The 25,460-nt window shown below is 37.6% G+C and overlaps 8 protein-coding genes and 1 pseudogene across 11 annotated transcripts; 5 read left to right on the top strand and 4 right to left on the bottom strand.

Moving 5' to 3' along the window:
- Positions 1–6: 6 nt before the first annotated feature.
- On the bottom strand, positions 7–1,899 carry LOC106660434 (protein YIPF6). Of its 2 annotated transcripts, XM_014383397.2 has the most exons (8): positions 1,811–1,899; positions 1,556–1,741; positions 1,347–1,484; positions 1,192–1,270; positions 1,076–1,118; positions 863–991; positions 630–787; positions 442–557 (listed from the first exon to the last, which is right to left on the bottom strand). In XM_014383397.2, the coding sequence occupies exons 2-8, from the start codon at positions 1,574–1,576 to the stop codon at positions 442–444; spliced, it is 684 nt and encodes a 227-aa protein (XP_014238883.1). In that variant the 5' UTR covers positions 1,577–1,741; positions 1,811–1,899. The 2 variants fall into 2 exon arrangements, with proteins under 2 accessions (XP_023317740.1, XP_014238883.1); XM_023461972.1 differs by lacking the exon at positions 1,811–1,899 and having other exon boundaries at positions 7–557; positions 1,556–1,679.
- Positions 1,900–2,322: 423 nt separating this feature from the next.
- Positions 2,323–3,525, top strand: LOC106660432 (coiled-coil domain-containing protein 134-like). Of its 2 annotated transcripts, XM_014383396.2 has the most exons (4): positions 2,323–2,597; positions 2,686–2,913; positions 2,996–3,360; positions 3,449–3,525. In XM_014383396.2, exons 1-3 carry the CDS (start codon positions 2,348–2,350, stop codon positions 3,319–3,321), a joined length of 804 nt encoding a protein of 267 aa, XP_014238882.1. In that variant the 5' UTR covers positions 2,323–2,347; the 3' UTR covers positions 3,322–3,360; positions 3,449–3,525. The 2 variants fall into 2 exon arrangements, with proteins under 2 accessions (XP_014238882.1, XP_023317739.1); XM_023461971.1 differs by lacking the exon at positions 3,449–3,525 and having other exon boundaries at positions 2,996–3,409.
- Positions 3,526–3,790: 265 nt separating this feature from the next.
- On the top strand, positions 3,791–7,966 carry LOC106660483. The gene is made up of 7 exons (XM_014383453.2): positions 3,791–3,870; positions 5,792–5,928; positions 6,010–6,121; positions 6,198–6,531; positions 6,617–7,159; positions 7,231–7,425; positions 7,491–7,966. Exons 1-7 carry the CDS (start codon positions 3,810–3,812, stop codon positions 7,600–7,602), a joined length of 1,494 nt encoding a protein of 497 aa, XP_014238939.1. The 5' UTR covers positions 3,791–3,809; the 3' UTR covers positions 7,603–7,966.
- Positions 7,967–8,019: 53 nt separating this feature from the next.
- Positions 8,020–8,720, bottom strand: LOC106660510. Its single transcript, XM_014383485.2, has one exon. The coding sequence runs from the start codon at positions 8,490–8,492 to the stop codon at positions 8,100–8,102; it is 393 nt and encodes a 130-aa protein (XP_014238971.1). The 5' UTR covers positions 8,493–8,720; the 3' UTR covers positions 8,020–8,099.
- Positions 8,721–9,919: 1,199 nt separating this feature from the next.
- Positions 9,920–11,982, top strand: LOC106660397 (eukaryotic translation initiation factor 5A). 2 transcript variants are annotated; one of them, XM_014383345.2, is made up of 3 exons: positions 9,920–10,027; positions 11,053–11,485; positions 11,564–11,982. In XM_014383345.2, exons 2-3 carry the CDS (start codon positions 11,075–11,077, stop codon positions 11,633–11,635), a joined length of 483 nt encoding a protein of 160 aa, XP_014238831.1. In that variant the 5' UTR covers positions 9,920–10,027; positions 11,053–11,074; the 3' UTR covers positions 11,636–11,982. The 2 variants fall into 2 exon arrangements, with proteins under 2 accessions (XP_014238831.1, XP_014238832.1); XM_014383346.2 differs by having other exon boundaries at positions 10,027–10,095.
- Positions 11,983–14,239: 2,257 nt separating this feature from the next.
- On the bottom strand, positions 14,240–16,558 carry LOC106660416 (F-actin-capping protein subunit beta). Its single transcript, XM_014383375.2, has 4 exons — positions 15,981–16,558; positions 15,564–15,775; positions 15,123–15,495; positions 14,240–14,813 (listed from the first exon to the last, which is right to left on the bottom strand). Exons 1-4 carry the CDS (start codon positions 15,981–15,983, stop codon positions 14,580–14,582), a joined length of 822 nt encoding a protein of 273 aa, XP_014238861.1. The 5' UTR covers positions 15,984–16,558; the 3' UTR covers positions 14,240–14,579.
- Positions 16,559–17,021: 463 nt separating this feature from the next.
- Positions 17,022–18,104, top strand: LOC106660462 (annotated as a pseudogene).
- A 246-nt stretch (positions 18,105–18,350) lies between these two features.
- On the top strand, positions 18,351–19,703 carry LOC106660388 (gem-associated protein 6-like). Its single transcript, XM_014383333.2, has 2 exons — positions 18,351–18,741; positions 18,836–19,703. Exons 1-2 carry the CDS (start codon positions 18,575–18,577, stop codon positions 19,179–19,181), a joined length of 513 nt encoding a protein of 170 aa, XP_014238819.1. The 5' UTR covers positions 18,351–18,574; the 3' UTR covers positions 19,182–19,703.
- Positions 19,704–19,925: 222 nt separating this feature from the next.
- Positions 19,926–24,090, bottom strand: LOC106660387 (serine palmitoyltransferase 2). Its single transcript, XM_014383332.2, has 9 exons — positions 23,445–24,090; positions 21,994–22,349; positions 21,731–21,876; positions 21,419–21,637; positions 21,181–21,344; positions 20,952–21,113; positions 20,620–20,882; positions 20,414–20,543; positions 19,926–20,332 (listed from the first exon to the last, which is right to left on the bottom strand). The coding sequence occupies exons 1-9, from the start codon at positions 23,577–23,579 to the stop codon at positions 20,225–20,227; spliced, it is 1,683 nt and encodes a 560-aa protein (XP_014238818.1). The 5' UTR covers positions 23,580–24,090; the 3' UTR covers positions 19,926–20,224.
- Positions 24,091–25,460: the final 1,370 nt, after the last annotated feature.

Genomic DNA, 25,460 nt, shown 5'->3' with positions numbered 1-25,460 from the left:
ATTTGAAGTTGTATATATATGTACAATTCGTTGAAGACATACACACCATTTTTTTCATTATACGGCTGAATCTTGGAAGGACTTATATTTCCATTCAAAATAATTTTATAATAAAATGTACAAACTTAATAAAAATAAAGAAAAGATTTTCTAGTGTGTTTTTGCATCATGTTCAAGTATTATATGATAAAAAATCTACTTGTCACTATTGTTTCCAGAGCAATCTCAAATATCCATAATACAAACCAGTCATATAACTGATCAACAGCACTTAAATACTAAAGTTGATTGCATCACAGCATTTAAATTCAAATCTTTACGAAATGCACTAAAATACATTATTAGTACAAAGATTAGTACTGCAATTTTCTGTACAAGCATTTTTTGTGACAATCTTGTGCTAATTTTTTGTACAGCCTATCATAAACTTTAAATGTACCTTTATGTTGTATGAGATATGACTAACCATGATATTATAAAATAAAATAAAAATATTGGATAAACTGCCAAAGCTTTTCGTCCAGCTGGTTGACTATCACCAAGGAATGCCATAGATGCTAAAATAAAGAGTAAAGTTACATGAAATACTTTTCACTGGTAAAATTTTTAAGTAAGACAATTAGATTTACCATATGTAGCCCAAATAAATCCTATTGAAGTTATAATAAGTCTTAGCACAAATAGAAGTACAGTTTGTTCCATCATTAATATAACTCGACAAATAATTAAAGCTACTGCTGTAGGCAACAGACAATAACCTAGAACACAAACACTCTGGAAAAATGATCTACAACAAAGAATTACCAAAATTAAATTTAGTGAACACTGCTGTTTATTAGATAAGAAATACTATATGACTCACATATTGCCACCGAGTAGTTTACTATTTAGAGTAACAACCATTGAACCAATCCATACTATCACAAAAACTTCTGCAAATTCTGGTCCACCATCATTAGAACTATCTGCTGCTTCGGATCCTTGCAAAATCCTGCATTAATAATTAACATAATAATTTAAAATAAATAAAATTCATTTTAAGATTTTATATCAAGACATAATAAATGTAACTTACATGGCCATAAAAGTGCAAAGCACTAATGGTCCCCATAGATCCCCTAAAAAAGGATACAGATTTATCATATGCTGAATGTAAAAACAAGAAGTAAATTATTTAAAATCCAAACTTACATTCTTTAAGTAGACTTTTCTTTTCTTTTGGATACAACACATGATAGAATTTTCTACCCACTGCTCTTACGTCTCTAAGCTAAAAAAGACAAGATGAGAGATTTTATTGCAAGAAGCTTACTTTCATAGACAAACAAAATAAAAGAAACACATACAACAGTATCTTTTATTGGTTCATCTAATGTGCTAAAATCAGGTTCTCCTAAAGTTGCTTGATTTCTCAATGAAGGCCCAACTGTCATTTCTCCTTGAACATTTTGGGCGTCAACAGCAATCATTCCATCATCAAACATCTGCAATGTTCAAAATATAGCTATTAGCTTTTGTTCATGAACAAATAATAGACGCAAGTCAATGAACTTACATCAAGCCTTGTGTCATTCATGGCTGCAATTAATCTATAACAATTATCACTCTAAGCTATTGAAAATGAATTGGATGTACTTAATAAAATAGAAGTAAATTCAGTCAATTTTGAAGCAGGTCAGGGCTTAAACATACTTGATATTACACTGTTGTAACAGTTAAATAGCCCTTTAACCTATAAGAGCTGAAACAAAACACCTGTCACTATATAAACATGTATACACCGAAGCTGATTTTGCGCTTTGTAGCTTACAGTCTGAATAGGATCAAGTATCGCGAGTGCCCAGTGCAGCAGTAAAGATCACAACCAAATTCAAACGAATAGCAGAATTAAAATTGATAGGCGTGACGAATGCGCTTATCATCAATAGCTATCAATTCGGTTCTCAATGACTATGTCGTTGCGAATTTCGTATTTAAGAGTGCATGTGTGTATTACTGTCAAGTAGTCACGTCGACAATTTTTCTAAAAAATCCAGATGGCAGCATAAGTTTATACACATGGAACGCGCCGCGGGTACGATGTCGTGATATTTACACAGTATCAGCCACTAAACCGGCTAAAGTGCACAGCGCTTCTCAGTTTCTCACTTCTAGGGCAGTGTGAGGTAAATATTGGACGGTGTGCATGTGAGAAACAGTTACAAAAGACAAAATAAAAATCGCTCGTTTTAAGGTGTCCGTCGCATATTTGTTGCCCTTGTCCACGGAATAGGACGAGCGGTTATCATTGCACTGTGACAGATATTACTCTCGGTGGGCGGTGGAAAGTGAATGGGTCAGCTTGGATATGTTACTCAACACATTCATTTTTTTCACATTTGCTGCCCTTGTGTTAAGTAGCCAAGCGGCGAATAGCACCCGACCGGTGGCAAAAGGTCTGAACGTCGCGAAGCAGCAGCTGACGAATGGAGCTCGACAAATTGAAAAGGTCGAGAGCGCAACCGAAAGTGCAGAGTGGCGGGAAAAATCGAACGATGACAAAAGTCAAAGCGACGAGGTGGTATCGATCGCTGCATCGGACGCCGATAAGAAGTTGTGTATCCTTTTTTCATTGAATGAAAAATTTACCATTATCGAAAACGCAATCGTTTCTTAACTAATCGATGTAACGCAAAAATAACGCAGACAAGAGATTGTTCGTGCAGCGAAGAAAGGAGCACGCCAAAGCCGTGCAGAGCATCGAGAAAATGTCCAAATACGAGCTCCGATATAATATGGTAAACATTGTACTTGACACGATCATAGAGGTAATTGAGTCGAGGCGATTGTTATTGAACAGCGTCACCGATGACCAACTCACTCGGACGACCTTCATGAACGCCACCAGCGAAGAAGATGCCGAATTCGTCGATGGTACGTACGAGTCTTAAAATCAATCGAGTTTGACATTTAAAATTGATCGAGTTGTGAATTGTTGTTTAATTGTTTCGCTTAGCGATCTCCAATGTGCTGGAAAACGCGGCTCTGTTCGCCGAAATCGTGTGGAAACAGCCGGACATGGCTCGACTGTTTTTCAAGATCAAAGAAAAACTATCGGAGACGATTAGCTGGTCGTTCGGCTTCGTAGAACGTTGCCGCTTTCTGCTCGACGACACGACTCTCGAGAAAATTCATCTGGCCAGTCAAGAACTCGAGATAATCGAGAGGGAGCCCGGCTATTCCAATCCGAATTCTCAGATCGGCCCGAGAAACTCCGACAAGGAATCGAAGAAGAAGAAGAAGAAAAAGAAAGGACCTGTCATGGCTAAATATGAACTGTGACGATGGCACGCTGGACGTGCAATATGTTATCAATACGAAGTGAGAAATAAAAGTATTTTTAAATATAATACAAAAAAGAGTCAATGAAGAACGATTGAATAATATCCTCGTTGTCCCACGACGAAAGAGCGAAGCTGGCGATAATGATAGCTCGTGGGCCCGGTGAAGCTCGACCGATCGGTAATGCCGAGCTCGTTACGCGAGTCAGCGGTCAGCGGCGGTGGTGGTGGCGGTGGCGCGACGTCTAGCGGCCGATAAGGCGCAATACGCGATCTGCGCTGCGGACTCGCTCTCCCGAGTCCCGAGCCAAGTCCCAAGTGCTAGAGGGGCCAGTTCGCAGAGCAGCAGTATCAGCAGTGGTCCTCCGCAATAAAGAGCGAGAGCCATCGAGACAGCTCTCATAACAGTCGGCGCGTCGTAAGCGCGACTCTACTCAGACTTTTCTTTTCTTTGCCGTGTGTTGCGTCGCTACGTCGTCCTTGTCGAGGATGATCGGCTCGTCGTCGTCTGGCCCGTGCCTCCTCGCACTGCTGCTCGTCTTTTCGACAGGTAAGCATCCTAATCGTTGCGTGTTTACCAACAGATATAACAGCGGAGCTTATAGTCGAAGCAAAAGCGCGACACGCCTAAACGTCGACATTCGCCCTTATTAGGAGATCGGCCCTGCTCGTTTTTTTTCTCTCTCTCTCTCTCTCTCTCTCGTAATTTCGTCGTCGTTGCTGCAACGACGGAGCGCGCAGGTAAAAAAGCGAGACCGAACGCGCTCCGCTCGCTCGCTCGCGTGTTTCTGCACTTGTGCGTTGGATAGATATGTCCGTGCAGCTATCCAACGCGCACGGCCGCTCATACTTTATACCTACGCTATATACTGCACAGTATTTGTGTGTGTATATAAATGTATACTCTCGGCACACGCTTGCCTCTATAGCCGTACACCTTCCTCCATAAACATGCACCTTCACTTTCCACTTTACTGTTACAATTTTTCGTTTATGTAGACGCGCGCGTGCAGCCTGTCACGCCACGATCGCACACATGCACATTATATGTGCGACGTACGAAATCGACGCGATCCGCGCCGATTAGCGCTCCTTTTATTTTCGCCTCTCTGTCTATTTTTAAGACCGAGTCTCCTATCCGCCTGTAACGATTCATACATTATGCTGCAGCGATTTTTCTTATTTTTTCCAAGAATCGGCTAAAATTGCGTCAATACGCATGATTTAATTGAAATTCGACCGAGTATTTCGTTAGAATCTCGTTTCCTCGCGTTGAATTTGCATCGAATTCAAGTTTTACTCGTTCCTTATATGGTTATAAAATTACTTTCTTTTATCTGTTGTCGGTTCCTCGCGCAGCCTTACGCACTCTGCCTCTCGAATCTCACACTCGTTAAAGAAGCTTTTATAATCAAAGTCACCTCGAGCCTCGGAGTATCGACATTTCTGACAATGTAAGAGCAGATTTTCGAAACGACTTTGTATGAGCAATGGCAATGAGTTGGACGGTTTTTCCTTTTTTTTTGTTTTTGAATATTCATACGAGCCCAAATGGCTCGAAGCGATTGTATTGACAAATTTCGACACCAGCCGGCATTTGTCTCGTATAAAAATTCTCAATTTTCACCGAGCGAGGACTGTCGGGCGTTTAGCTTCGGCAGCTGCTATGTATGTAATAACTTGTTACTTAGCTCGGCGTTCCTCAAATCTATACGTGTGCACCCGTACATAAAATACCGGTTTCTTTCCAACATGTGTGTCTATACGCATTTTTATAGGAGTCAACTTTCGTTGAGAAAAATTATTATGTAAAATTAGTCTACTGGAATGCGCGCGTGAAAATAGAACCTTCGAAATTCACGGACTGACCTTCAAATAAAATCGGGTAAAAGTTGTTTAACCGTGAGAGGGGCCGCTTTTTATATTTATAAAAATATATTTATAAAATTGAATTTTGTTTTTCCTTAATTTGGGCTCGAAGACTGCTCGACATACACTCACGAGCTAAAAATCGATCCTCGAGCCTGTCATAATAATTTTGCTTTCGCAATTGTGCTAGCATGTTTGTACGTGCGAGTATAAGTGTGTGCGTGTGTGTGGGTGTAGGGGGAGGGGAGCTCGTCCAAGGATCTCTTAGAGTGAAATTCAAGTCGTTTATCGGCCAAATCGGCTCGTCTTTCACGTACATAATACATATATTTATAGCAATAGCAATAACAGCGAGCGCTGGTTGTGGAATAGATGCGCGCCGTAGATACGTTCAACGAGAATAAGCGCAAGAGTCGCGCGCGTGCGGGACCCATCGATCTTATAATGCGCTTTCTCGAAACAATTTCTCTTTTGTATGTGCGCCTGGACGCCTGTATAAATATAGACCCATAAACAATCGGCCGCCGTACGTGGGCCAGCCTAAGATAAGCGTGTCCGAGCACATTTGCCATGTAGACGTCAATTTATGTTGATTTTCGCAGCTAACGCGCAATCTGGTGGCAACAAGTACATCAACAACAACGAGGCCAGCAAAGTCAAGCTCGAGGAATTCAAATGTCCAGAGGGACAGGGCAACGGCAATTTCGCCGATCCAGCCACATGCAGGCGATTTTATCAGGTACGTTGATGCACGACAACGATGTACATCGACTTTGCTCCCGAGAGCTTTTTTATATTAATGTCACGTTGACAATTGCAGTGCGTCGACAATTACCCGTACTTGAACCGCTGCCCATCGGGACTGTACTTCGACGACATCAGCAAGTTTTGCACCTTTAAAAACGAAGCCCGATGCGGACCAATCCCAACGAGTGAGTATCCAAAGATGAACCTGTGATATATTATTGAGCTAGCTTTAAACTTTTATCTATGCTTGCATGAACGCAGCTCCGGCACCGATAACCGAGGAGCCAACCGATCTTGCCGAACGATGCGATACGTCCGAGTGTCAGCTGCCCTACTGCTTCTGCTCCAGGGATGGTACCATCATCCCGGGCGGTCTCAAGCCTTCCGAGACCCCACAGATGATCATTTTGACCTTCGATGGAGCCATCAATCACAACAACTTCGATCATTACCAAAAAATCTTCAATTCGGGTCGTCTGAACCCTAACAGTTGTCCCATCAAGGGTACCTTCTTCATCTCTCACGAGTACTGTAATTACAACATGGTTCAAAGTTTAGCGCACGACGGCCATGAAATCGCCGTGGAAACCGTTTCGTGAGTGTACATCCACATCCCATAACATTTCATCATCTTTAGACGTTCGTTAACGAATGATCCATTTCGGGTGCTCCCCCTACAGTCTCCAGAAAGGACTCGAGGACAAGGACTACGACGAGTGGGTGAACGAGATGATCGGTATGCGGGAAATACTCAGACGCTTTAGTAACGTTTCCAAGCAAGAGGTCATAGGCATGCGAGCTCCGTATCTCAAGCCAGGCCGCAACACCCAGTACAGGGTGATCGAGGACTACGGTTTCATCTACGACAGCAGTATCGGAGTCTCACCGGTTAAAACCCCCATTTGGCCCTACACTCTGGACTACAAGATCCCGCACGAGTGCAAGGCCGGCACCTGCCCGACAAAATCCTTCCCCGGCGTCTGGGAGTTGCCACTCAACACTCATTACGTGGAAACTTACGATGGTGGCCATTGTCCCTACCTTGATCAATGTGTGCTCCACAGTCACGACGCCGATGATGTGTTCCAGTGGCTTCAGGAGGACTTCAACCGTTATTATGAACAGAACAGAGCACCCTATATGATGCCCTTCCACACCAATTGGTTCCAGATCAAGGAGCTGGAAAATGGACTTGCTAAATTCCTTGATTGGGCAAACTCTCTGTAAATTTAACATTTTACCTAGTATTTCATTCTAATGTATTCATCCCTTTAAATTAAAAATTTACTTCCAGGCCTGATGTTTACTTTGTAACTGCTTACCAAGCTCTGCACTGGATGACAGAACCAAAGCCTCTTAGTCAACTTAGTCATTTTGAAGGCTGGGATTGCAAGAATAAAAAAGAAAATTTACCTGAACCTCCTTGCAACAATGCTAACAAGTGTGCACTTGACTTTAAACCAGCTGATTCTAATTTCACAACAACTAGGTACCGTCTTTAATATTTTCAAAATAATACTTTGACAAGTAATGACTATTGTTTTTTTTACACAGGTATATGGAAACTTGCACCGAATGTCCTAACAGGTACCCTTGGTTGACCGATGCCAAAGGTACTGGATATACAGTAGATGATTATAGTCTTGAAAAAGAGCAGCAGCAGTAATTTTTTCATTGTATAATTCTCTGTTAAATACTCGCACGACAAACTAAGTGATTCCAAGAATCAAACAGATCAAGTATTCCTACTTGTAATAAAAAATATTTAAGACCAAGGAAACAAAAGACTTATGAAATACATAGACTCATACAGTTTTTAGCTTTACTATTTCATTATTTCCATGAAATATTGTTGAATTTCATCTGAGAACTTACTATAATTGAATATGTTGTTACGTAAAATTACATGTGAATCTTAATTCATTGCCAGATTATGTGTAATGTTTTTCTAATGTTGTTAAACATATAATGCTTATAATTTAATAATGACAAAAGAGATAAATCTTAAAAATTGAAATTAAATTTTGTAATTAAAGAACTTATAGTGTTTATAATGTTTATATTTTTTAAATAAAAATGGATGATGAAAAATTAACACTGAGTTTTACATTAAATAATTAACTTGTTAAAGTTAAATTTTACACAACACCATTCAGCTACACATTAAAAGACTAGAAGTTCAGGATGATTATTAAACTCTTGAGCAATTCTCTTTTCAATTGCGGGCAATGACAAATTGTCAGTCATCACGTTAAAGCTCACAAACACTGGTACACCAACTTTGGCGGAAAGTCTCGACGCGATAAACGACGAAGTGTCATCGACGATGGGTCCCAAAATTTTTGTCGACAAAACTTGTTTTTTGCCATCACCGGCCACAGTCGAAGCGACCGCCAAGTGTTTTAAACTCTGATCGTTGTATTCAGCGAGCCAGACGTAGAAACTCTGTTTCATCTTCGTGATCTGGCAGATTAAGTTAACCTCGCCAACTTTATCTTGAAAATTATGAAATTGAAAACTGCATGGCAGCAGTTCTAAATCATTATCCAACCCCATCACTTTTTATCAGTTTGTAAACCGTGAATCGATCGAAACTTTGTAAAGCGAAATCTCGTCACTTGTACAATACAATGAGCTATGACTGGGTAAAAATTGCTCGTAATAAACTTATTTACGAATGTAGTCAGAGAAGTCCCGCAGTTCAAGTAAACAGACTTACTGGGCAATTTGTAAGATTGCGGGAACTCATTGCCGGACTGCTCCATGAACATCGTCGGCAACATAGCTTTTACGATTCGACTCGTTTACGCTAGATGGCTAAGGCACTCTATGTATTGCAGTGTGTTAGTGTGACATACGATTATACGAAGCAATAGCCACTTCACCGGCACACCGCAAAGTCAGCATAGCAATGCAACGCACAGGTATTGAAGAATTGTGTATTTACAATAAACATATAGATATACAATTTGCATGGAAAAATGGCGCAAAATCATCGGGGAAACCGTAAACAACATGTATTTTGTATACCTACATATAGTAAACACGATTTTCCAATAACGTTTGCGTGTCAATATATAAATGTTTGCACCTGATGGTCTGAGCACAGCCTTAAATGGCTATACAAAGTTTACAAACGTTTAAACACTCGAGTGGAGTTTTGAAAATTATACGGCATGAACTCCGATCAAAAGTACACTGATGAATCCACATTATTCATCTAATGAAGAATGCTCTTTTTTAAATGCAATAATTACGTATTCTTCATACTTTTTCATATCTTGGAAAATTGTCGGAATTCGTCAATCAGGATTACGAGCGATAAATCCTCAAAACTGTCAAAAATGACATTAACTGTACTTACTCTTAAGTTAGTTGACATACTTTTAAAGACCGCGATAACTATTTCGAATGACGATAGTAATAAATGAGCATTCGAAATTTAATGGACCGTTATAAATCTATTGTACACAAGCATCGGTATTTTGGCTGATAATTGAACAAACGGAGTCAAAAAATTTGGCAATTTCCGTAAGAAATAAATATTTGTGAATTCCATTGTCAAGAGAATAAAGCCGCAAGTGTCATAGTATAAAAAAATCATAAATAGCAAAAATATGATTCATTACAATTAGCAATGTTATGGTGGCAATCATTGGTGGCGTCCTCACATTAGAATTCCGCTTTCCACCGCGAGACTCCTTTTTTTCCTCTCTTTCTCTTTCTTCGACAGCCAAGTTGCATGTCCTATGTGTGCGCGCGCGATCTTTTTCTTTTTCTGACGAATTACGACGGATGGTACGCATACATACCTACATTTCTGTACGGTACACGCATCTCGCTATCTCTCCCTCTTCCCCGCTCTTCGTCGCCCTCGCTCTATCTTTCTCTTTCTCTCATCGCCGTTTGGAGTCCGAACTCCGAAGAGCCAAGTCCGAACAATTTCCAAGTCTTAATGCTGTAATACGCATGCGCCCCCTGCTAGTCGAATTTTAATACCAATACGGTCGCAGCCAAAACTCGCAGTAGTAAGCAAGCAGTAAGCAAGACCAAGAGAACTCTTCTGGTTAGAGTATCCATTTTGATCACATGTGAGTATACGACCAAGTTTTTCTCTCTTGCTCTCTGTCTCTCAGTGTTGAATCGACATTTTCGACCGGTAATAACCAAGTGCTGACTTTGCTATATTATTAACCAAGTTCGAGGACGTTTTTCAAGTGTTCTTGTGTTGAAGCAGAATCAACTCTGTCAACCCTTGGCTATTATACGAAAACGAGAGAAATATTCATTGAGGCTCGCCGCCGTCTCGCGGCTCTCTGCTTCCCAATTGAGCACTGGTGCCGTGTGCTCTCGAAATTTTTTTCCTTATGCATTATCTACTAAACTCGCAGCCAAGTCGTTTTTATCGAGCTTAGCGTAAACAAGTGTTTTTCGTTGTTTTTTGTCCATCCTTGTGTTACTGAATCCGCCTTGTGAGGAGACATCGTTTCACACGCGGTGGAGGTTGGTGGGTTAGCCAGAGCAACGAACACGCCGCGTTACAATTTTTTGAGGGTTAGGGGACACCCGCGCGCTCTCGGCACAGCCTGTGATTGCGTTGCCTCTGTCTCTGTCTCTCTCTTTCGTTCTCTCATATGCTAACTTTGTTCGCTTTCGACTCGAAATTATGCAGCGAAAAAGTGCCCGTAATGCTGTATTTTGCGTTCTGTACACCCGCACGTGCAATACGCTAGGTTCGGATTGCTCGATTTTCATACACCGCGTGCTTTCCTTGCTGCCACATGGTCAACGCCGAAACGAACGGATATCACCTCGTTTGCGCGCTCTCTTTATATCTAGCTCCGTCTTTTTCTCTTGTACTTCGTAGGCATACATATCGACTATGTGTTTATGCCGAACCTAAGTCGCCAGCCGCCCAACTCGTATTCCCACGCGTCCAGTATTGAATCTTGTTTTAAAATACCTACGACACTTACTTATCTTACAGCTTCATAAAGTGATTCATACCTTGAAAACTCTTTAGTTACTCTTCTTTCTGCTAAAAAAATTTCAATAAATTTACCTTCATTTTAACATTGATTTTTTACCATTTTTTTTTTTTTTTTTCTATTTACAGTTAATCAAAACACAAACTAAATATGGCAGATATTGAAGATACTCATTTTGAGACTGGTGACTCTGGAGCCTCTGTCACATATCCTATGCAGTGCTCTGCACTTCGCAAAAATGGATTTGTCATGTTGAAATCCAGACCTTGCAAAATTGTGGAGATGTCCACTTCTAAGACTGGCAAGCACGGTCACGCCAAGGTCCATCTTGTTGGTATCGATATCTTCAGTTCCAAGAAGTATGAAGATATCTGCCCATCCACACATAACATGGATGTACCATTTGTCAAGAGAGAAGATTATCAGCTCACAGACATCTCTGATGATGGTTACCTGTGCTTGATGGCTGATAACGGAGACTTGCGCGAGGATCTCAAAATTCCTGATGGTGACTTAGGTACTCAGCTCCGCGCTGATTACGATGCTGGCAAAGAGCTACTGGTAACTTATGATGATTCAAAAATTTAGCAATTTTTTATAACAACAATATTTTGATTTTTTCTTTTTTTTCTTTTTCAGTGTACTGTACTGAAGGCCTGCAACGAGGAGGTAGTAATTGCTATCAAAACCAATACTGCCCTCGATAAATAATTGTGTTCAGTTAAAATAAATGCTTACTGCCCAGCCGAACAACATCTTTTGGTTAATAAGCATTAAGTCAACTATCAACTTACAATAAATTTGACAACCAAGAACCACCAACTTTTTTTATCAAAGTAACATCCTTAATACTTTCATACAATTAACCGAAAGGAAAACTAAAGAGCATAAAGTTTCTAATTATTGTAAGATTGAGCTTACATATAAGTTTGCATATCTCAGTCTTAGAAACTTTTTACACTAAAATACACATGTTGTTTGTTATACATGATATATGCAGCAACTACATCGAAAGATTGAAAAATGGAAATAAATTGAAAAAAGCCTTTACACAAAAATCTTTTTTTCTTTTTGTTAATTTCATAATGTTAATAAATTTTTAAACAAAACTACTATGAATTGTAACTATGAATTTTCTATCTCTATTTTATACTACATTAAGTATGAAAAAAAATATTTTTTACTCATCAAAAGACCAAAACTGGTATTGAATGCCAAGATCATAGCATTTTTACCTTAATTTTTGATAATGCGTACCTCTTAAATATGGTAGGTTTTATTGACCCGTTAGTGATTTGCACAGAATCATGGCCATGGTATAGAAATTGAATAATCAATTTTTTAGCCACTCTAAAAATGGCCTATATTTTTTAAGGAGATACCAAAACAGGGCTATAATGTTAAATTTTGAACATATTTTTTTGAGAATTCCATTGACTATTTCATTAATAAGCTACAAGGATGTCTTCATTTTGTTGTTTTTTATACATTCTTGGAGCTTTGTTGAAAAATATCAAGTGGAAAACTCATAAAACGTGTTTTTAAATATTTATATTGGTCTTGCTTTGGAACCGCCTCAAAGGAAATTACTTAAAAAAACAAAAAATTATTTATGAAGACTCGTTATTATCATACAAAACGATCCATGTTTAGAACATAGATTATGTTTAACATAAAATGCATAATGATTGAAAAAAAGCCCTAGTAAAAAGTCATGTTCTCATTTATAATTAAACAAAACTTCCCTAAAACAGCTAAATATATTTTTTTAAGAGAACATTTTCGTAACTAAGTGAATGCTTCATGTCTTAATGAAAGTATGTTTATGCAAATACAAATAAATTTGAAAGATAACTGGAATTCTTCATGTGTAACTGATAATTTAACAGATACGCACACTGATCGATGAGATCTTTTATGAGTGCAATAATTATTTTTTCTTGATATTCTAGAGCTTTGATACGACTAGACATGTGTATCTTTGATTAATGTAACGGTAAGCCAAATAATTCTAATGTGCACATTAGATTTTCATAATACATTTTTGAAGAATTATATTAATTATTCAAGGTGATGAACTATGAAATAATTATTGCGTATAGCAATTTAATCCTTTTCATACTCCACAAGTAAAAATTACTTACCGAATTGAAGGCTTGTAACGGTTTGGGCCTCCTGTCATCATTAAGAATTTAAAGTTATTAAGTCCACATGCAGTACATTTACTGTAAATATTGTTGAGTCCTGATAATAATTAATTACCTTAAAAATAACACATTATGCTTTAATATTTAATATTATAGTGCATTGAAATGAACAAGTCCAAACAGTAGAACAATAATTGTTCTGCAGTTTTTATCTAAAAAACTGAGTATTTTGTTTACATTTGCTATGAAATAAAAAGAAATAAATAAAATTGAACATTTATTATGACAAATGATGGCCGAAGGTGCTACTTCCATTTTTACCACATAATTAATATACAGCCAATCACGTTGAAAGACCACTTTCATCCAACTATAAATGATCTATAATTAAATGCTGTCTTAATGTTTTTTTCATATTCTGTGATTAATATAAATCGATAATTCGATATGTAATAATAATAATAATTACATATGTAAACCATTAAAAAAGTGAACAATTTTGGAAAAAAATTCAATTATATTTTACCAAATTTTCTGCACATAATAACTACCATAATTTAAATTTGATAAAAAGTATATGGGAAAAGTTAAACCTGCTGTTACAGTTAGGCTGTAATAAATTACATTTCAAACTTACTTCAAACTATTCAACTTGATAGACCAAAATCAATGGATTTTTAAAATTATACATCTACATATAAATTTGAAGCTTGTAAAAATCTTTAAGTTTTTACATTTTCAAATAAAATTAAAATATGATTCAATAAAAAGATAATAATGCAACTAAACACTTATTTTCTCTTCATTTCAGGACTCATATGTGACTTATTAAAATTTTATGCACTAGTTACTATTATCTTATCAAATATTGTTCAAAATATTGCAAGATATAAAAATTAACAGATACTATTTTCCGCTTTAATACATTAAAAATCTTTCTTTTATACATGTATATATATTATTTAAAAATTTAATAAATCAAAATTCACCATAAACTGAAAATTTTCAAAAAGTCTGATAGTACCGTCTCATTATAGTAAGTAATAATACTTTAAAAATTTTATTTTAATAATGCGATATTTATGAAATATACAATAATTGAAAAGTTTTTAAAATGGAGTAAGAAATTCCGGGTATGGAAGATTGCATGAATCAAAGAAAAAAAATCTTCAATTTTAATTGGTTTATCTTACAGTAAAAACAGATGAAAACTCCCAAGAGGAATTTTGTAACAAAATGCATTTTTGTTTCAATATAAATATTATTCGCTTTATTTATTAATGAGTTTTTTTTTATGAAAAAAACCGATATTTTTGAGCACTTTTGGAGGGGCTCAATAATAGACTTCAACTCTCTCTCTCTGTTTATTTTTACCCTACATGTAATAACAAAGTTTAGCGCATTAAGCTGTGCAAGACCTTAAGTCGTAATTGATTTGTAATTTTTTTCTTCTTTACTCTCCTCTATTCACAGTCGTCATCTTTAAAATTTTCGGATTTTTCGGAGGATCAATTGTTGGCATTTCGCCTCTGTAACGCTGCCGCCAAGTCTTGTCGCAAAGCGGCCTGCTGCCTTTGATCAGATAAGGGTTGTACTGATCTTAAACCGTTAACAATATCCTTTGTCTTGCCAAAATATATTTCATTCAAAGTGTTACGTATTTTGTTTTCCATGTCTTCAACCATGCGGCCGATATTTGCGATGTGTGGAGAAGTTTCACTGACTAACGAATCTTGTTCAACCTGTGAATAATAATTGAATATTTTCTCATGAGTCATAGAACATACATTAGTTATTATAAAAAATCATAAATTATCATCATAAATAGTCAATTGTATATTTATATAAAATATTTTTTTATAAATAAAAATAAAAAATATGTTTGTTCATTTTTGCTAATGTTTGAAACCCTGTTGCCTCAATGTAACATTTTCTGCTTTGCACATTATTAGGAAAATAGTTACTTTTAGGCGGCTGGTACAAAAAGTATTCTCATTCGTTCAGTATACATAGAACTTTTTTTTAAAACATTATTATTTTTTTTTACTGACCTGTCTAGTAAGACTGCCACCTAAATTCATAGTGCCTGATCCTTGCTTATTTGTCTGCAGCCAAAGCATGGCAGTAGAAGTAAGTTTATAATGTGCATATCTGCTTGAAGATTTGTGCTGAACTTCAACAACGTGAATAGAATCCCAACATCCTTTAATTTTTTTCGAACCATCACCAACTTTCTTTATTAATATAACACCTGCAAAACCATGATCTAAGTCCCACAAATATACAGAAGATACACCACCTTCAAAATATAACTCTCGATACTGGTCAAAAGCATGATTCGCATCAATTTCTAGTTTTCGTAATCTCTCTGAGGGCATTGACCCATCTTCTAATGGAGGGTCATAAGTATTACTCCAAGGTGATCTACACAAAATTTACACAAATATTATTACAGAAAACATTCAAAGCAACATTTGTACTAAGTAATTTACCGGTAAGAATCTCCATCCCTGTTATAATCGCAAAGTAAGTAATCTTTTCCAGATTCTTTATCCTTTGCAATTTTCAATGGTTGATCAACAGATGATAGTAAGTCTTCACAAAGTGAGGGAACCAAATCAATAAGATCATTAAGATTTTTTTCAATATGCTGTGGTGGTAGCCTACGCATAAGGTCCAAAGCACAGTCCATTTGTTGTTCGGTCTAAGCAAAGGATAATGAACAGTAGTTATGAAAAGTCATGAACATGATAAAAAATCGTTTTAATAATGTTTACAACTATGCAACGCCATTTTGACAGATTGTGTGAGCAAATTGCAATTTGGCATAAGGCAGGTTAGAACGAGCATATTGCCCACGCAAACAATAATTAGCAATGCGATGAGTAAGTCGGAGCTGTCTTACTCACCATGTTGAGCAAGTTGGAGGCCTGTAAGGCGTTTGGATGCGAAAATCACGAAAAGCCGCAGAGCAAGCTCCTAGTTGTTATCGTTATCCACGCAATGCTTATCGAGAGCTGCTCGATGACTTTCGATGATGCTAAGATGTACACGCCACACGGTAGCTGCCTTAGCAGTCAACACTCAACAATCGAAATTATCGAATATCCTATGTGGTCTTTATTTTTACGTCGATCCATTCGAGCAGCGATTGCTTTTCGAGCCGGTCGCAACTTGTGTACACATTTACATAGATATAGACTTGGAAGCTCTGAAACTGCGGGATAGGGTGTGTCGAGAGACGTCGTCGCGCGGCGGCCGAGATGTGTGTCGAGCCTTGCTTGCCGTGCAAAATGCAACAATCTTGATGTGTGCACTGTGCACTGCGATGTATTAGCGCTGCGCTATAAACGCCGATTTGCTTCTCATATACGCATTGGTTTTCTCTCTCTTTCTTTCTCGTTTTCTTCTTTTCTCTCAAGCGCTACCTTATTTGACAACTTTGGCTGGTACGAATCTCAGAGAAGTGATCTCATAAATAAACTCGGTAGTCGGTATATAGCAACGCTACGCGAGACTCCATAGACAGCCGCAAAAACGCATATTGTCTTACGGGATGTGGCTCCGCCTACGTGGATATTGCTTCAAATAAACGTGCGAATTTTGTTATAAAAAAATGTTACTTCATTTCATAGAAATAATGAGAAGTAGCAGTTTCTTGCTTTTTATTTCTGAAAAGTTCTAAAATATAATATACTAATTGATCGGGACCCATTTCATGAACCATGACCGATAATCGTAGCAATTATAAAATTTAAATATATTGTTATTTTATTATTTTTAGACATTTTACAGTTTTATAGACAAGTTTTATTGCTATCATGAAAGTAAATGTGAATTTTATATCAGTAGAATACCAATTTAGATGAAAATTTATATCCCAAAAGTTTGAACGTTGAAATTTGAATAAAGGCGCCGCGGTGTATGCTTCACTTGGCTTGGCGTTCGTTAAATCGTTGTGTCACGCTCGAACAAGGAGTGAAGTGACTGTCAGCAAAAATAGGAAGCGACCTCTCTTTAGTTTTTTGAAAGTTTTATACTCATCTAGAGACGACGTAAGTATTTATTAATTGTTTATTTTATTACTTATTTGCAATTTTTCTACGATAATTTTACTAAACTAAGAACGTTATTTTCATGAAAGTGATTGATGATCCTTGTTGTCTCGCAAAATTGAGTTTTTAACTCGAAAAATTATTGATACCGTGGTGACATACGAACACGGCAACAAGTACTAACACGTGGGTCATCAAATCATTACCCTATTTTTTATTTTAATAAAATTGACATATCCATTGAGATATTTTAAGTAATCATGCTAAAGTTTATCTCGTTGACAATTTTGTTGTGAAAATTGTTATTTCAAAGGATCATTGTACTTTCGCACTGTGTTGACTTTCTCTAACCTCACATTTTTGTAATTATAGTCCAAGCAGGCAATCAATCTCATACTTAATCATATTGTTACTTTTCTGTTTTTAGTTCAAAATGACCAACTCAAAAGGTTATCGTCGTGGAACGAGGGATCTCTTCTCCAGGAGATTCCGCAAAAGGGGTACCCTCCACCTCTCCACTTATATGCGAGTCTACAAAGTTGGAGACATTGTTGATATCAAGGGTGATGGTGCCATCCAGAAGGGCATGCCATACAAAGATTATCACGGCAAAACTGGACGCGTCTTCAATGTGACACAACATGCCCTTGGTATCATCGTAAACAAGAGGGTCAGGGGTAAGATCCTACCCAAGAGAATCAATGTTCGCATTGAACACGTTAAGCACAGCAAATGTAGAGACGATTTCTTGAGAAGAGTCAAGGAAAACGAAAAGTTGAGATTGGAAGCTAAGAAGAACAAAACCAAGGTCTGTTTGAAGAGACAACCAGCTCAACCAAGACCAGCACATATTGTAAAGGGAAAGGGTGAGCCCCAAATGCTTGCACCAATCCCATACGAATTTATTGCTTAAGCTGACTATTCTGAATGTTTTTTAAGTCTGTTGCATCTATTAAATACAGTTTTAAATAACAAAAATTATGTTTCTCATTACTTAATCCTAAAATTTTTATTGCTTTTTGAATGTTGTAAATAATTATTTTTTTTACTAGCCAAATTTTAGTAGCCAATGGCTGAAATATTAATAAGATTTATAATTACTTTTATGAACGAATTTTTTAGCATATATAAAAACAAATTTGATTAAAAATGATCCTGTCTAATGACTTGTAAAATTTAAACCAATTTAAACTCGTGTTGTCAGTTTGCGAGCGTGTCTCGCAAGAGGTCGTTCAATCATTGAATACCGCGACATTGATTTTCATTTTTTGCTTACTAAATTAAATGTTTCGTTGCCGAATGAAAATAAGAATTTGTGTTAAACATATTTTACTTGATTCGAAGACCAACGTCAAGTTGACTTTATCAAAACGATCAATATAACTAAGTTTTTTATATTGTATCACAAAAGTGATATAAACTTTCAAGACTAACAATTTTTCAAAAACATGTCATCTCAACTTAGCAAAGACGCTTCAACAAATTTTCTGCCAAAAATCTACACAAACGATCCAATACTCTTTCGAAGTTATGTCAATAAAAAAGTTACCCTTACTACCGAAGATGGAAATGTTCACATTGGCATTGTTTATACTATCGACCCGGTGTCCGAAAGGTTAGGATTCTTGTTTACATCATGTTTTTCTATCATTATTATTATTCACCCCTTGAACTAAAAATGATAAGATGTTTTTTTAATTAATTCATAGTGTCGTACTGATGCAATCAAAAGGTGGAGAAGATGCAATGCTTATGAAAATTATTATGCGATCTGCTATCAAAAGCATTGATTGCTCTTTTGAAAACGAAATGCCTTTGCCTGAAATGTTCGTCACCCCAATCGAGAAGATGTCTAAGGAAGAGTTACTGGAACGTAGAAATTCAGTTTTTAAATTATTAACTGATAGTCAGTTTCCCGTCACAGAAGAGAATGGTATTTTGCTAATTGAAGATACTGTGCGCATTGAGCCTCCTTATCGTCCAGAAAATTGCATATGTTTGAACAGCACAATATTAAGTAGAATGCAAGACATTGTAAGTCGTGCTTACAATTAAGTTGTTAATAATTTGTGAGTAAACGATCAGGTTAGTTTATTTTATTTATTTTATGTTTTCTAGTTAGAATTTTACAGAACTAATTAATGTTATGAATGAAGAATGTTGATGAACATACTAAGCAAATATTTATTGTGTTTTGCTTATCCAAATGATAGTTTACATGTTAGTTGTGCGATAAATTATTCTTTAACAAAGTTTTCTCTCGTTGGAATTAGAAATGTATATATTGGAATAACAATGTAATTCTATGTTTCTTTCACAAGTAAGTTAAAAAGAACTTTTAAGAGAACTATGAAAAGCTGATTTTAACATATGAGTTTATTAAATGTATATCATATTATTTAAAAAACTCATAAGATTATAAAGTATTAAAGGAAGGCTTTACCATTCGACAATTTCTAAAATTTGTCTCATTATGACACATATAGCAAGCCTTCTTGTATGTATTGAAAAATTTTACACGAATGTATTTACATGTATATAGTTTTCATAATAATTTATAAATATATACATTCAATTTTAATCAATAAACATGGGAATATTTTTAATTACTTCTTACACAAATTTAATAACCCAACAAAATAATTAAAAAGATTTACACGATAAAAAAGGAACAAGTTACTTCTTCAAATCTAATTAACAAGATTTATCTGCAATGCAGAAGTTTTCAAATTTAATTATAGAATTTTTGTTTATTTCGATAGGTAGAACTTTAAATGTTAGAAAATGATGCACTTGACCTTAATTTAATCTACTTCATCTATTTTATTTCATAAAAGTGTAAAATGACAAGAGTGAAGTCATTCTGAAACATTCCCCACACTTGTGGGTCATTCAAAGTATGTTTGGTCAATCAATAATTGTATAATTTTTTAATCATAACAGAATATTGATGAAAAAAGCTAATGCTAGCTAATAAAATCAGTCTGCACTTAAGCACATTGCACCAAAAATGTTTAAGCTCAAATTCAGGTGATTTTTGTGCAATTGTTTTAGTCAAATCAAGTTTCCTTGAAGGGTTTTTCCTACAGTGAGGAAGGTCATTCCATTTCACTATCTGAATAGTATTCAATTGGATTAGGATTGCGTGGTTTCCTTGAATACTTTAAGCCTAGTGTGTCAGCAAGTTCTTCAATATTATCTAATACCTGTTCAATAATGAAAATAAAAGAAATTGAAAATAAGTAAAGACAATGATTGAGGTGATAATATAAAATAAGTTTCCATACATAGTCAAGTTGTTCTTTTGTGTGAGCAGCTGATAAACAAAATCGTATTCTACCCTCCATCAATGGAGTAGCAGGGAAACCTACTCCTACTGCTGCAATATTTCTGGTTGTGAGAGTTCGAACTACAGATCTGTAACAAATTTGAACTTATAATATTTATGTTTTACTTTTTTTTACACTACAAAAAATACAGTCAAAAGACTTACCCAATTTTTGAATATAAATACACCATCATTGGTACAACTGGGGAATCTTCACTTCCAAAAATAATTACTCCAATCTGGTTTAATCTCTGTCTAAAATACCTAGTGTTTCTAGCTAATTGCTTAATTCTTTTAGCACCATCATGAGTACCATCTTCTCCAGCTATTATTTTCATTGATGTAATGATTTGTTGAGCAATTGGAGGGGACATAGAAACTGCATATGTATGTGCATGACTGTGTACTCTTAAGTAATTGATTAAGGCCTAAAATATAATTAAAAATTAAACGCTTATTTTATATAAATAAATTACATTCAAGTATTTATAGCTCACTTTTGATCCAGCAATATAGCCACCAGCAGATCCATAACTTTTGGTAAATGTTCCCATGAGAATGTCAACATCTCGAGGATTAACTCCGTAATAATCACAGATACCTCTGCCATGCTTACCCATGGCTCCTGTGCTGTGAGCTTCGTCTAAATATAAATAGGCCTGAAGCGAATAAAATTTTTATATAATCAACTTTATCATCAAATAATTTTTAATTATTTTTATTTACCTTATACTTCTTTTTCAGTTCAATCATTTCTGGTAAATGGACAATAGATCCTTCCATAGAATAAACACCTTCAACAACAATAAATATTTTTTTCCATGGTTCTCCTGTTGTAGGTTGTCCTTCTTTTATAGCTGTTTTTAAACGTTGTTCCAAATGTTTAACATCTGAATAAAAAGTTCAGAATTTACTGAAATGTTATAAATTATGGTATGAAAAATATATTATAAAGATTACTCACTGTTGTGATCAAAAACTCTGGTTATAGCTCCCGAAAGTCTAAGACCCAAAATTATAGAAGCATGATTTCTCTCATCACTTAGAACTAGGCAGCCTTTGGTAACAAGAGATGGTAAATTTAAGGCATTTGTTGCAAAACCCATTCCAAAAACTATAGCATCTTCTACTCCTAAAAATCTAGCTGTAAGTTTTTCTAGCTCATCATGGATTGGCAGATTTCCTACAATCAAGACGTACCAAAAATGTTATCTATAAATGCATATTTATTTTTATGATATATAAAAAGTAAATGTGCTAGCATTAGTGCTATCACCTAATTCCAATCTACTGCTGCCAGTGGCGCATCCATATTTGCGCAATGTATCAATACTAGTTTTAGCGCAAGGTCCGCTTGATTCAGCAAATCCCAGGTAGTTGTAAGAACCCAAATTTATGCATTCTCTTTTTTTGCCAGTAAATCTAAAAAAAATTAATTTAAACTGAGTATTTTCTCAGATTTATTAAATAAAGTTCACCTCAAATTGTTCACTGTTTAGTTCAAGAACGTTTGAGATAAGGAGAATATATAATACCTACTCAAAAGTCCACCCATGATCTTTAGTTATTCGATCCATGAGTGTAACTTTAGCACCAGGTACTGAGCAAATGGGTCTGTTCCAACAATCTCTAATCCTTCTGTACACATATCTCAAATAGAACTGTTCAAAATTTTCATAAAGTGGAGCATATCCAACCCTGAATTTTTCTTTGGCTACATTTGGTGTGAAAAGCAGCTGATTAATAAAGCCCAGTAACATGAGCACATAGAAACCAAAATGTGTCAGAGCTGCTGTGATGAATGGAACTTTTTCAAATGACTCTTTGTTTTTGGATGATTTGACTTGACAGTCTTTACTCTTTGTTTTAATTCCATTTGAGCCCTCTAGCAGTATCTACAAACAAAGCAAGCAAGAGCAAGAGTTAGTATTACTTGAGAAGCTGATTCAATTAAATTGTTCTTGCATACAGCGTTGGGCTCTAAGAATATAAATGTACAAATGACCTGGATAAGTTTATTTTCGTCATTATGCTTTGGATTACACTATATAAATAAAAGTGAAAGCGCTGCCAAATGAGGGAATAACTGTTAGCTACTCCAGACACATAGTCTTTCGAAAACGAATCGATTTCGAGTCGAGATTTCAAGCGCATTTATCGCATCCTAAACAAGCGCAAGAGTTGCCTCGCGTGCATTCAATCAAGGCGAATAATAAAGGTTTTGCCGCACTGCAGACGGCATGTCGTCGCAATGCTGGCGGTGGCGGCGGCGCTAGGAAGCAACGTACGCGCGCGTGTTCGATCGCAAACGACAACAATGGCAAATAATGATAACAACTCGCTCTCGACCGCGTGTTTCCTCCCTCCCCCGGCCAACGCGATACGAGGTGAAAATATTAAAAATGCTACGCGTGCCGTAGGCAAGTTTGAGGAATTGCGTACGCGAATGTAAAATACGCGTGATGTGTCATCGTGGGGAGAGTCCGTCTGCCTAGCGGCGTAATTTTTCCCAAGTGCAAGGAAAATCAAAGTAATAACAATGCGCGTCCTCATAAATAGCGCGATAAAAATTACTATTACATTCGAGTGCTTGAGGAACCACACCTCGTAAATACTGCTTCACGAGCGTTTCTTTTTTTTTGCTCTCTTTAGCTTTTTTCCGTCGGTCTCTCTCTAACTACTCGTAACGCGTGGCTCGCTTACTCCTCTCCTGTTACAACACGTATGTATATGGCACGATATACAAACACACGCACGTCGCACACGCAGCGAGAATCAGACGATTGACCTCGCAACGAGGCTAGAACTACTCGCGCTCCATATACTCCATTGGGTGCTAAACATCGTCGTAATTACCACGCGTCACGAATGTGATAAGTGCGTGCCAAGTAGATGACACGAGATCGAGCGAATCGGGCTCCGGGTGGCTGTTGGAATATTTTGTGCCAAGGAGCCCCGGGATAGTTGGAAGGACGACGGGGTGCACTCACCGGGGCGGCGTGTCCATTGCTGAAGCCGTTGTGTTGCTTAGCCGGCTGCTGCGCCTTCTTGTTGAGCGTGCAGTGCGTGGCCGAGGACAAAAACGAGCAGGACTGCTCCAAGAGGGTAGTTTGGGTCGTTGCCATGTTGTCGGTGGTCGTCGAGCACGGAATCACAATCGGTCCAGCGAGTCACAGGCTCGTCGTGTTGAAAGGCAGGCCGCGCGAGTTGGCTTCGGCGGCGTATCGAGGGCCCGAAATTGCTTGCGCCACGCGCGTTTCTCCGTTTTCGCAATCGCTCGAAAACTGGGGCCCGCGCCGCACGGCGATCACTCGACTGATTCGACGGCTGCTCGGTGCGGTACGCGAGTAGCTTGGGCGCTTCTAGGATAGCGCGCTCTGCCGAGTCGCTGGTTGCGCGCGCCCACTGACACGAGACGCGCGGATAGGCCTACGCCGACCGCCTGATTTGCTCTGTCCGTAATCCGACTGTCGAGTAGCGCACGCACACACATGTGCTTGATGTACGGCGGACGATGTGTGGCACTTTTGCAGGAGCGATAGTTTTATACCTGGCCTCGTACTCGAGAGCGAAGAAGGCAGGCCGAGAATCGAGATGCGGTCGCGCAGCCGCCTGGCCGATATGTGACCCGAGACTGAGGAGCCCCGTTGCCTTGCACCACTACTTATGTTCTGTATACATTACACCGCATTTGTGCTTGTCGCGCTTACGGCTCGCTAAGCGATGATTACGTCTCTATGCTGTGTACATACATGCGTCATGTACCTATGCTCTGCGGCTGTCGACTGCGTCGTTGAGTGCACGTGTACTTTACGGCATCGCTGCCCCCCCTCCGCGTGCACCATGAGCCGACGTCGCCGCCGCTGCTGTTATATCGTTTTTTTGTCGGCCCAGAGACGCATCGCAAGGACTCACCGCATCTATATCTCACTGTACAGCTCCGTTTACGACGAAACTAAGAAATTCCTGTTTTCGGCGCACGCCTATACAATGTACATTTAACTTAACCAACGGTCGATTATCGAAATCAGAGCAGCTTCGTCAAAGCGCTACGATTGCTACGTCAGAAGAGTCGGCAGAAGCAAGAGTTGCTCTTTTCAAACGCACGAGTTTGTGATAATTATCGCTTATATTATAGCTGTAATATAGCAATATTCATCCAAGGTGGCCGTCGCTCATTAAAAATAATGCCGAAAAGCCCGAATCTAGCACATAGTAGGCTATATATACTTGTGTACCTACGCACGAAAAAAAGACGTTTACTTATGTATTGGATAAGTAGCTGTGGTAAGCGCGTGGTAGCTTACACCCGCTGGTGTAAAGATTGCAAGCTCGATACTTTTTTTTATAGTTTTGCTTATCGCATGCGTCGTAACGAGCAATGTATATCGATCGATAATGATCGAATTACTGCTAGACGTGCGAGTTTTATCGCAAAGCCTCTACTCCTCGAAACGTTTTTCGAAAGAAAAAAAATTGTACAACAATTGGTAAAATTGAACGAAAGCTCAAAAATGTTTAGCTTGCCGAAAATGTTATGGAGTAGTGGGGTATTACGAGTGACAGCGAAAGTCATGAGTGATTCATGGACGCGGAGAGCAAATCTTATCAGAAGCTAGAATGCGTAAGCAGTGATACTAATAGTCATAATCGCTGAACTAAACCCACGTGAAATCATCATCACGGCCGGTATCTTCGAGTAGTGTTTCTTTTTCCCTTGTTTTGTTAGCTCGCATGTCTCTTTTTACAGTTAGAACGAGTTGCACATTATTGGATGCTGCAGCGCATGCACGAGATCTGCGCTCCATTGTTCATCTTTGCAGGCTCCGTACGCAGTACAGTTTTCCGCGCCGAGCTGTAGTAAACTTTCACCGAGTCATTTTACATTGTCGCTAGCATAGGCTTGCAGACAGAGAGAAAGAGAGTCAGCTGTGCAGTGCAGTGTTTTGCAGCTGGCCGATTTCAAACAACAACAGTTAGTCGATCGACCGATACGAATTACGAAA

Source organism: Trichogramma pretiosum, unplaced genomic scaffold (assembly GCF_000599845.2).
Source record: "Trichogramma pretiosum strain Unisexual culture from Peru unplaced genomic scaffold, Tpre_2.0 scaffold27, whole genome shotgun sequence".
Lineage (NCBI taxonomy): Eukaryota > Metazoa > Arthropoda > Insecta > Hymenoptera > Trichogrammatidae > Trichogramma > Trichogramma pretiosum.
Note: the sequence above shows the minus strand (reverse complement) of the source record. Positions and strands in the feature narration are given on the sequence as shown.

Excerpts from the sequence above, each read along its gene's own strand:
- LOC106660416 (XM_014383375.2), bottom strand. Across the intron at positions 15,496-15,563 it reads AGGGATGGAGATTCTTACCG|ATCACCTTGGAGTAATACTT; the intron begins GTAAATTACTTA and ends AATTTTGTGTAG. Across the intron at positions 14,814-15,122 it reads GTGGCAGTCTTACTAGACAG|GTTGAACAAGATTCGTTAGT; the intron begins GTCAGTAAAAAA and ends TATTATTCACAG.
- LOC106660432 (XM_014383396.2), top strand. The coding sequence starts at position 2,348 with ATGTTACTCAACACATTCATTTTTTTCACATTTGCTGCCCTTGTGTTA. Across the intron at positions 2,598-2,685 it reads GGACGCCGATAAGAAGTTGT|ACAAGAGATTGTTCGTGCAG; the intron begins GTATCCTTTTTT and ends AAAATAACGCAG. Across the intron at positions 2,914-2,995 it reads AGATGCCGAATTCGTCGATG|CGATCTCCAATGTGCTGGAA; the intron begins GTACGTACGAGT and ends TGTTTCGCTTAG.
- LOC106660434 (XM_014383397.2), bottom strand. The coding sequence starts at position 1,576 with ATGAATGACACAAGGCTTGAT. Across the intron at positions 992-1,075 it reads CTTTGCACTTTTATGGCCAT|GATTTTGCAAGGATCCGAAG; the intron begins GTAAGTTACATT and ends TTATTAATGCAG. Across the intron at positions 558-629 it reads ATTTATTTGGGCTACATATG|CATCTATGGCATTCCTTGGT; the intron begins GTAAATCTAATT and ends TCTTTATTTTAG.
- LOC106660388 (XM_014383333.2), top strand. The coding sequence starts at position 18,575 with ATGTCATCTCAACTTAGCAAAGACGCTTCAACAAATTTTCTGCCAAAA. Across the intron at positions 18,742-18,835 it reads ATCGACCCGGTGTCCGAAAG|TGTCGTACTGATGCAATCAA; the intron begins GTTAGGATTCTT and ends ATTAATTCATAG.
- LOC106660387 (XM_014383332.2), bottom strand. The coding sequence starts at position 23,579 with ATGGCAACGACCCAAACTACCCTCTTGGAGCAGTCCTGCTCGTTTTTG. Across the intron at positions 21,345-21,418 it reads CAGAGTTTTTGATCACAACA|ATGTTAAACATTTGGAACAA; the intron begins GTGAGTAATCTT and ends CTTTTTATTCAG. Across the intron at positions 20,333-20,413 it reads CAAAAGAACAACTTGACTAT|GTATTAGATAATATTGAAGA; the intron begins GTATGGAAACTT and ends ATTATTGAACAG.
- LOC106660510 (XM_014383485.2), bottom strand. The coding sequence starts at position 8,492 with ATGGGGTTGGATAATGATTTAGAACTGCTGCCATGCAGTTTTCAATTT.
- LOC106660397 (XM_014383345.2), top strand. The coding sequence starts at position 11,075 with ATGGCAGATATTGAAGATACTCATTTTGAGACTGGTGACTCTGGAGCC. Across the intron at positions 11,486-11,563 it reads ATGCTGGCAAAGAGCTACTG|TGTACTGTACTGAAGGCCTG; the intron begins GTAACTTATGAT and ends TTTCTTTTTCAG.
- LOC106660483 (XM_014383453.2), top strand. The coding sequence starts at position 3,810 with ATGATCGGCTCGTCGTCGTCTGGCCCGTGCCTCCTCGCACTGCTGCTC. Across the intron at positions 3,871-5,791 it reads GCTGCTCGTCTTTTCGACAG|CTAACGCGCAATCTGGTGGC; the intron begins GTAAGCATCCTA and ends TGATTTTCGCAG. Across the intron at positions 7,426-7,490 it reads TCTAATTTCACAACAACTAG|GTATATGGAAACTTGCACCG; the intron begins GTACCGTCTTTA and ends TTTTTTACACAG.